Source organism: Solenopsis invicta, chromosome 8 (assembly GCF_016802725.1).
Source record: "Solenopsis invicta isolate M01_SB chromosome 8, UNIL_Sinv_3.0, whole genome shotgun sequence".
Classification (NCBI taxonomy): domain Eukaryota; kingdom Metazoa; phylum Arthropoda; class Insecta; order Hymenoptera; family Formicidae; genus Solenopsis; species Solenopsis invicta.
In genome coordinates, this window is record NC_052671.1 from 21866579 (window position 1) to 21876781 (window position 10203).

Consider the following 10203-nt stretch of genomic DNA (forward strand, 5'->3'; position numbering starts at 1 on the left):
TTCGACGGTCACGGGAATAATATTTGCAGGCGAAGCAAATAAATTTTTGTCGTGGTCGTCCGCAAAGGAAGGTCGAATCCAGCAAATATTAAGTTTACCGGTCCGGTCCGGTCGCTGTTTCAAATCGTCGATGACGAGACAGTAATTAGTCCATTCGAGCCAATGAGGCATTTTCCCGCCGAATTTGCTTCTCCCGACTTTCCTTCGCTTAAACGAGATCTGGAAGGTTCGCGCTCTCTGCGAGAGATCCGCAGCCTCAGATTCGAGTAGCGACGCGAGTAATACACAACATCCGGAACCGAGCGACGACAAATTCGGGAAGTATCGGGAGTGAGTAGGTGCGCGTGTATGCGCTCGTTATCGACACGCGCTTCTTGAATTTATGCGCCCGCTAAATTAAATATAGAAATCTGAGAAACAATTTTACAATTAAAGACGAGTGAATTGCAAAAGTTAATTCAACGGAGTGATCATTCTGTTCACCTTAATTCGTTTCTCCCGCTTCCCACTCCTCTCAGTATACAAAGGTTTACGCTACCTTCGTCGCTCGCGATCTCGCATAAAATCGCTCTCGCAATCGCGCGCTCAGGGCCGTATCGAGTCCGAGCGCTGAGAAGACTAATCACTCACGCAGCTCTCACTCGCGCTCTCTTCGGAGTGAATTCCGGTAATTCAACTCGCGTATAACACAATATCAAACATTTGGTCCTTCGAGCCGGATCGAGTGAAGCTGTGCTGAACTTCATAAATTCAAAAAAATCTCCTTCTGGTGTGAAGTGCTCTCGTCCACAAGATGGAGGAACTCGTCGCAATGCAGCAGATTGCGTTGCAGACAGTGGCGAAAGCCCTGTCTAATTTCAAGAAGATCGGGAAGCCGAATTACACGCCGGCGAAAATACGATCTCGCATCACCGCCTTGAAGGAAGCCTGGACGCAGTGCACGAATAGACATGCCGCTCTACTGCAAGCAGTTCCTGCCGACGAACGATCGAAGTCCATGTATTTCACGCAGGACGATTACGGGAAGCACGAGGAGCTCTACCTCATGGCGCTGGACTACATGAACGAGTGTCTGGAGGAGCTGGAGCCTCCCGTGTCCACCTCACCATTGGCAAGCTCGTCGCATCATTTCTGCGCGCCCGCACCGGTATCGTTGCAACATTTACCGCCTATTAATATTCCTCCATTTTCCGGGAAAGCAGAGGACTGGGAAAGTTTTCGAGATAGATTCACATCCCTTATTATTCTCAATAAGGACTTAACCGCATTCTCTCGGATGCATTTTCTAGCATCCAGCTTGTCAGGTCGTGCTCTCGATACTATCAAAACTATCCCAGTCACTGCAGATAATTTCGATATTGCGTGGAAAACTTTAACTTCGCGTTACGATAATAAGCGCCGTCTAATCGAAATTCACGCGTCCGCTTTATGTAATTTGCCGAGCGTCAATCGCGAATCGGCATGCGAGTTATCCGAGTTGCGGGATAAAGCTAATCGTGCCATAGCATCGCTAAAGAGATTAAATCGCTCCTCGGATGAAATTTTAAGTGACATTCTAAGTCACCACATCACGCAGAAGCTCGATCCAGCAACCCGAAAGGCGTGGAGATTGAAAGGTGATGATGCGATAATTCCTACGTACGAGGATCTCGATCGTTTTCTCGCGCATCGCGTTCGCGTCTTGGAGGAGCTCACTCCTCTCGGCTCAGCCAAGTCCTCGCGATCGGTAAAATCGTCGAGCGCCATGGTAGCGACGGCTTCGATCTCGCCGTGTCCGCTCTGCAAATCGGCCCACTTCTTGAATAAGTGCCCTCAATTCGTGCAGAAGAGTCCGAACCAGAGATTGGAGATCGCGAAACAGCATCAACGATGCGTTAATTGCTTCAGTGCTAAGCACGCCGTCTCAGCGTGTCCAAGCCGTTTTTCATGTCGTCACTGTCAAAAACGACATCATTCCATGCTCCATCTTGACTCGGCCTCTTCCGCTACTGCGACAGTTAGTGCATCCGATTCCGAGACCCCGGCGTCGAACAATTCCGATAAGTCTCCGAAAACAGTGGCATTATGCGCGATGTCGGCAAATCTCGCCCGACCGCCGGTAGTCCTCGCCACTGCACGCGTGTTCGTCGGACCTCTCGCCGGTCGTCAAGTCGCTGCACGAGCATTGATTGACACCGGAACAGAACTCACACTCGTTGCGGCTCATTTAGCAAAAAAATTAAAATTGCGTCGGTTCATACTGCCTACCGCCTTGTCCGCCGTCGGCGGCCTTGTCGCGGACATTCATCGTTACGCCGCGCACATTCAAATCTCACCGATCGACGGGATCGAGCCGCCGGTCGTTACAACAGCGACGATTTTAAGTTCGCTTGCTAGTTACTCGTCAGCGTCTATTCAATCTCCTCTTCAATGGGATCATCTCGCGGATCTCACTCTCGCAGATCCAAATTCTTCAAGTACAGATCCCATTGATCTCATAATCGGCGCTGACATCTACGCAGACATAATGCGAGATGGCGTTCGCAGAGGATCTCGCGGTCAGCCTATTGCTCAAGAAACGATTTTCGGCTGGATTGTTCAAGGCCGCACGCCTCTGTCGAATTCGTCTCGTCGGACCATTACAGTGCAACATTGTACGATCGCGGAATCCGTTTCACTCGATAGCGAATTGAGAAGATTTTGGGAAATCGAGGAAATTCCGAGGCACACGATACTCAGCCCGGAAGAGCAGAGATGCGAGAATCATTTTTTAACTTCTCATTCGCGCACTCCCGCCGGTCAGTACATCGTTCGTCTGCCGTTCAAGAGTGGTCCTCCCATCGATATTGGTACCTCGCGCGATGTAGCGGAGCGATGCCTCAAGACTTTGCTACGCCGTCTTCAAGCCAATTTCGATTTAAAAAGGGAGTACTCAGACTTCCTACAAGAGTATGAAAATCTCGGGCACATGCGCAAGGCTCCAGAATCTTCAGAATCTTCTCAATTCGTCTATATTCCGCACCATCCCGTAATACGCGAAAGCAGTGCGACGACTCGAGTAAGAGTCGTATTCAATGCGTCGAGCCCCACCTCGAATTCTCGGTCCCTTAATGACCACCTTCTCGCGGGGCAGAAATTACAAACGGACTTGGCTGCGGTGCTTTTACGCTGGCGACAGTATCGCTACGTTTATTCTGCCGACGTCGCAAAAATGTACCGGCAGATTCGCGTCGATCCCCGGGACACAGACTATCAAAGGATCCTCTGGATCGACGAGAAAACCGGAAGAGTACAAGAGTATCAGCTCTTGACCGTAACCTACGGTACAACTTCGGCGCCGTTCTTAGCTTTGCGAGTCCTGCAGCAGCTCATCCATGATGACGGTCGCAATTTTCCTCTAGCTGTTCCCGTGCTTAAGGAGAACATTTACGTGGATGACGTGCTTTTCGGTGCGGACGAGATTTCACTCATCCGTACGGTTCGCAATCAAGTATGCTCCTTGCTGCAACGCGGTCATTTCGAATTAAGAAAATGGTCGAGCAACGCGACTCATTTGCTAAGTGACATTGACGCGCAAGATTATGGACTCGCTTGCAGCAAGGATCTACATCCGGACGAGACATTAAAGGTGCTCGGTATTAGTTGGAGTCCGTCGGCTGACGCATTTCAATTTAGAGTCGTGCGCTGTCCCTCGCCCGCGCGAACGAAGCGCGCCATGCTCTCGTACATCGCTCGTATGTTTGATCCGTTGGGCTTAGGCACGCCCGTTACAATCTCCGCGAAAATTCTCTTGCAAAAGCTATGGCAGCTCCGCGTCGACTGGGACGATGAGGTTTCCACCGATATCGCAAGGCAATGGGAATCCGTGCAATCGTCCTTGCTAGAACTCGATAACTTCCACCTCCCGCGGTGGATTCAAAAGGGATCGGACACGGTCGACTGCGAAATCCACGGGTTTTCGGACGCGTCTAACTATGCCTACGCCGCAGCGATTTATATTCGGCTCACCTCTCGCTCAGGCAACATCACGACTGCCTTGCTAGTCGGAAAGTCAAAGGTCGCGCCGATCAAGACATTGACTGTTCCGCGTCTCGAATTATCGGCAGCCGTGTTAATGTCGCGATTAACGAGGTTCGTCATGGACGCATTGCACATTACCTCCTTTTGCTGGACGGACTCAACCGTCGTGCTCGCGTGGGTCACACAACATCCCTCGAAGTGGAAGACTTTCATTTCGAATCGGGTTGCCGAAATTCAAACCCGACTTCCGTCCGCTTCGTGGCGATATGTTCCCACGGATGAAAACCCCGCGGATTGTGCGTCGCGAGGAGTCTCGGGAAGTCAGCTCGTCTCGCATCCTTTTTGGTGGCACGGTCCCGCGTGGCTAAGGATGCCTGATTCTGAGTGGCCAACGATGAGCGCATCACTCTCAGACATCGCGTTAAAGGAGAACTCGCGCGCGACAGTTCAAATCGCTAGCGTAACGGAATCATGGGAGCTCGCAGACCGATATTCCTCGTGGCCAAAGTTCATTCGAGTGAGCGCGTACATTCTTAGATTTATATCGCGGATTCGAAGGCGTGACGAGATCGCTCTTCGGTCGGAAAGTCCGTCTTCATTGACCGCGAGCGAAGTACGAGCTTCAAAAAAATTTTGGGTAAGATACATTCAACGCCAACTTTTCCCGCTCGAAATACGCGCTTTCACTCAAAGTAAGTCGGTTCCTTCGAAGAGTCCACTCGTCTCTCTCAATCCGTTCCTGGATGAAGAACAAATAATTCGGGTTGGCGGGCGGCTATCTCAGGCCCCGATACCCGCTCAAGCTCGACATCCGATAGTACTCGGCTCTCACCCGCTGGTCCGCTTACTCATTTTTCATACTCACTTGCGCACTCTTCATGCAGGAACGCAATTGACCCTTGCTACGTTGCGGCAAGACTTCTGGCTACTCAGAGCTCGAAGTACGGTCAGATCGATTCTGCACGGGTGCGTAACCTGTGCTCGCGAGAGAGCTCTCACTCCATCTCAACTAATGGGAGACCTTCCCAAGGTCAGAGTGACTCCTCCCGCGCGCGCGTTCCTTCACAGCGGGCTGGACTATGCGGGTCCAGTACTAATTCGATCGCGATCGGGTCGCGGAGTCGCTTCGGCAAAGGCGTATATCGCACTATTCGTGTGCATGGCAACACGCGCCGTGCATCTCGAACTCGTCGAAGGTTATTCTACTCCCGCATTTCTCGGAGCCTATTCCCGTTTTGTAGCGCGGCGAGGTCTTCCCGAATCGATTTATTCTGATAATGGGACTACCTTCGTTGGGGCGGATCGCGAACTCGCTGCAGCGTTTCGCGCAACTCTTCGGGATCCCGATTTGCAGAATCGCACGGCCGCAGATAGTGTCTCGTGGCATTTTATACCTCCTTCCGCTCCTCATTTCGGGGGGTTATGGGAGGCCGGTGTCCGTAGCACAAAGCATCATATTCGGCGTGTTGTGGGGGCTCATACTCTGACCTTCGAGGAGTTCTCCACGCTACTATGTAATATCGAGGCGTGTTTAAATTCGCGTCCATTGGCATCTCTTTCTGACTCGCTGGATGACTATACTTTCTTAACTCCGGGGCATTTCCTCATAGGCTCCGCGCTTAATTCGATCCCGGAGCCCTCGCTGTTGCAAGTCAAAGAAAATCGGTTGACGAGGTGGCAGCTCGTTCGCCAACTGACCGAACGTCTGTGGAAAGTTTGGCAACAAGACTATATTAATACGCTGCAACAGCGAGTTAAATGGAAGCGCATTTCGCACTTCGGGTCGGACAACTCGTCCTATTGCGAAACTCGCTCCTCCCTCCGTGCAAATGGGAGCTTGGGCGGATTAGTCTGTGTCATCCGGGATCGGACGGTCTGATTCGTGTCGTGACCGTTAAAACAGCGTCTTCGGAGTATAAGCGGCCTATGAGCAAAATATGTATTTTGCCAATCGACATCGAGAATGCGTCTAATGGCGAGGACAAAGCGTCGTCTTAACTACAAACATGCCGAACGCCTCTGCTTCGCGTTATAAATTTCATCATTACTTCATTCCATTTCGAAATTATTATTTCGAGGCGGGCGGTATGTTTCGCGTTCAACTAATTATAAGTTACTTAATTTCTTTTTTTTTGTTCGTTCGCTATTCATTTCAAAAGGTTGTTAAATTGAAGATTTATGATATTCGCAAAGTCTTGTATTATTGTACTTCGACGGTCACGGGAATAATATTTGCAGGCGAAGCAAATAAGTTTTTGTCGTGGTCGTCCGCAAAGGAAGGTCGAATCCAGCAAATATTAAGTTTACCGGTCCGGTCCGGTCGCTGTTTCAAATCGTCGATGACGAGACAGTAATTAGTCCATTCGAGCCAATGAGGCATTTTCCCGCCGAATTTGCTTCTCCCGACTTTCCTTCGCTTAAACGAGATCTGGAAGGTTCGCGCTCTCTGCGAGAGATCCGCAGCCTCAGATTCGAGTAGCGACGCGAGTAATACACAACATCCGGAACCGAGCGACGACAAATTCGGGAAGTATCGGGAGTGAGAAGGTGCGCGTGTATGCGCTCGTTATCGACACGCGCTTCTTGAACTTATGCGCCCGCTAAATTAAATATAGAAATCTGAGATACAATTTTACAATTAAAGACGAGTGAATTGCAAAAGTTACTTCAACGGAGTGATCATTCTGTTCACCTTAATTCGTTTCTCCCGCTTCCCACTCCTCTCAGTATACAAAGGTTTACGCTACCTTCGTCGCTCGCGATCTCGCATAAAATCGCTCTCGCAATCGCGCGCTCAGGGCCGTATCGAGTCCGAGCGCTGAGAAGACTAATCACTCACGCAGCTCTCACTCGCGCTCTCTTCGGAGTGAATTCCGGTAATTCAACTTGCGTATAACACAATATCAAACAGATAGCTTTGGTAATCTTCGACCACCTAAAGAACTTGTAAGATATTTCGGAGACAGTGTGACAAAAATACAGTACAATCATACACCTTATCAACGTTACCATCAAAGCAATTGTGGGCAACTGTGTCTACAGTTTCTCCAAGCGGTTTATGCGCGCGAATTTAAAGCCTGGTAGTGCGATATTTAACTCAGTATTCATGGGACAGTTTTTCAATCATGTCGCTGATACTAACCGACTGACGCTAACCGGGAAGAGCAGCGTTCTCGCTACAACCTACTTTCCAGCCATAGATTTGAGTGACGATGATTACGAACTCGGTCTAATGAACTTTGAAACTTACAACACGATAGCGAACGTGACTGCTTCGAATAATAAATTTTATTTTGATGAAGACGATGTGGAAATTATGATTTCCAAGGGATCGTATGAACTGCAAGCCATAAATGAGATTTTGAGACGCACAATTCCACGAAAACGTTTGCAATATGCGATTCATGATGATAATGGTAAAAAACATGACATCGATGGTAACAATGAGAATGAAGACTTCCCGATAGTACTAACAACCCGCGCGAATAACAATACGATGAAGAGCGAGATAAAATGCGTTTATAGAATAAATTTTAGCAAACCTAACAACATTGGATCGCTGCTGAGATTTTCTTCAAATCGTATATTACAACCGCGAAAATGGCACAAGTCGGACGTACCGATTAATATTCTCAATGTAAACGTTATTCGTATAGAATGCAATGTGACCTCGAGCGCGTATAGCAACGACAAGCGTGTTCTTACGATACATGAATTTTCGCCTAAGGTACCACCCGGGTATAAATTGTCGGAAACGCCGTTACAGATCATTTATCTGCCAATCACCGTGCAGAGCATTTCGGACTTGACGATATGCATTGTCGACCAATACGGACGACTGCTAGACTTTCGAGAAGAAGAAATCACCGTCAGATTACACATACGACGGCTACGGCGATAAAACGTGTGTATACGTGCGTGAGATGCTTGTTTTGAACGGCACAGTCACAGATAACACAGTATTTACGAAACCAATATTTGCTAGCAAATTTTAATCATCCGATTGCATTCATAAGAAGAGAAAGCTCAACGCGTCGAACATTGCATTTTTACAATCTTTGGGATTTGTAGTACGAAACGTGTAAAATGACTGACATTCTCAATATCGGAGATGAGCCAATCTTCGACGATCGTATCGTCAAGATTGAGACTCACTCGTACAATCCATACGCCAACACTGCGTTAGGATATAGCGACGAAATAAGGATACCTATACAGCAGCAGGATTTATACACGTTGCCGTACGAAAGTTTTCTTTACATTGAGGGAAAACTTAAAATAAAAGAACCAGCTGAGGGATCCAATGTGGTGTTAGGAAATAATTGCATTGCGTTCATGTTCGATGAGATTCGATATGAACTCAATGGCGTGGAGATTGATCGCAACAGAAACGTATTTGGAATAACCAGCACGCTCAAGAACTATGTTACTATGTCATCCGACAGAAGCGTAATCGCGAGAAATGCCGGCTGGGATCCATGGAATTCTCCAAATGGATATTTTAATTTTTGTGTACCGCTCAACATGCTATTGGGATTTTGCGAAGATTATAGACGTGCGGTGATTAACGCTCGTCACGAGTTGATTTTAATACGATCACGCAATGACAACAATTGTCTAATTGGCGATCCAGCGCGGCAGCCGGAAATCGAATTGCTCAAAGTACAGTGGCGAATGCCGCATGTGTCGTTGAGTGAGAAAAATAAACTGTCGATGCTACGTGCACTAGAAAGTGGGAAATACCTGAGCATGGCTTTTCGCTCGTGGGATCTGTACGAGTTTCCACTATTGCAGCTTACGACAAAGCATTCATGGGCCATCAAGACCGCTACTCAGCTCGAGAAACCGCGATATGTCATCTTCGCTTTACAGACTGGTCGGAAAAACAACATGTCCGAGACTGCTAGTCGATTCGACCATTGCAAGTTAAACAACATAAAACTCTACCTGAACTCGGAATGCTACCCCTATGAAGATATGAATCTAGATTTTGATAGAAACAAATGGGCTATTCTCTACGACGCTTACGCACGTTTCTGTAAAACTTATTACGGATACGATTATCTCGAGCCTAATCAAACTGTTACGATGTTTCGACAAAATGGCCCTTACATAATTATCGATTGTTGTCGGCAAAACGAATCGATCAAGAGCCGTGGATGTGAGATTGGAATTTGACACTATGGAGAACGTACCAGCAAACACCACTGCCTTTTGTTTGATCTTGCATGATTGTTTAATCGAATACTGCCCATTGACCAACGTTGTGCGCAAATCACGTAAAATACGGAGGCATATAAAGATTGAAACGTTTTGCGATGAGAAGCAGTCTTCGTTTCGACATGATTGTGCCAACGTTCGTGGACCTGCAAGGTTTTCCCCTTGGAGGATTAAGCGATTTCATCGTCAAAGAGTTTGCCGCTCTTAGAGAAGGAAGAGTTCTTTATCACTACATGTTTAAGAATCAAAGACCATGGGATTGGCTGATAAAATCCGAAAAATCCTGCTGTTCCTGGCTGACTGTGTGTCACCATGGCTTAAGATGAGAAGATGGGACAGTTCCGTACAAGTCAGCGAAACAGTTGATTACACAAGCTGTATATGGCACGATAAAGAACGACGACAACGACGACAACGACGACAACGACGACGACGACGACAATGACGACGGCGACTGTGACGAAAGTGACGACGACGCCGACGCTGACGACGACGACGACGACGACGACAACAACGATGACGATGATGACACCGATGATGACGGCTGCAAAGATCTCGTATACGTCAAAGGATTTGAAAAAATAGAATGGTTGAAGGATTTGCTCGATGCTGATGCTGGAGATAATGTAATCATCGAGACAATGGATGCTGATTACAAAGACATGGAATCTTTGAATAAATTAGATGCTACTAATACTACGCAATGTGGAAAACATCGTAATAACAAGAATTGTGCATTACAAAATGTATACAAAATGTATAATTGGTGGTCACAACGCCAAAAAGAATTGCAAGATTTTGAAAAATAAAAAAGTAAAATAAATGATAAAGATTTTGTTTCTTTTTCCTTACCCTGTAGTTTAAGAAGATAGACGTGTATTTAAGTTACGTTTCGTCTGTTGGGCAACGACAAAAAAACGCTAGAGTCTCTGCCTTTTCATTTACATTTTTCACGCATAACCCTTTGCAGCAAGGGGTCTCCGA

The 10203-nt window shown here is 47.5% G+C and overlaps 2 protein-coding genes across 2 annotated transcripts; both read left to right on the plus strand.

Annotated features, from left to right (window-relative positions):
• The first annotated feature begins 793 nt into the window (after positions 1–793).
• On the plus strand, positions 794–5878 carry LOC120358576. The gene has a single exon (XM_039453170.1). The coding sequence runs from the start codon at positions 794–796 to the stop codon at positions 5876–5878; it is 5085 nt and encodes a 1694-aa protein (XP_039309104.1).
• A 2207-nt stretch (positions 5879–8085) lies between these two features.
• Positions 8086–9177, plus strand: LOC105203681. Its single transcript, XM_011172558.2, has one exon. It carries the CDS (start codon positions 8086–8088, stop codon positions 9175–9177), a length of 1092 nt encoding a protein of 363 aa, XP_011170860.2.
• The last annotated feature ends 1026 nt before the right edge of the window (positions 9178–10203 follow it).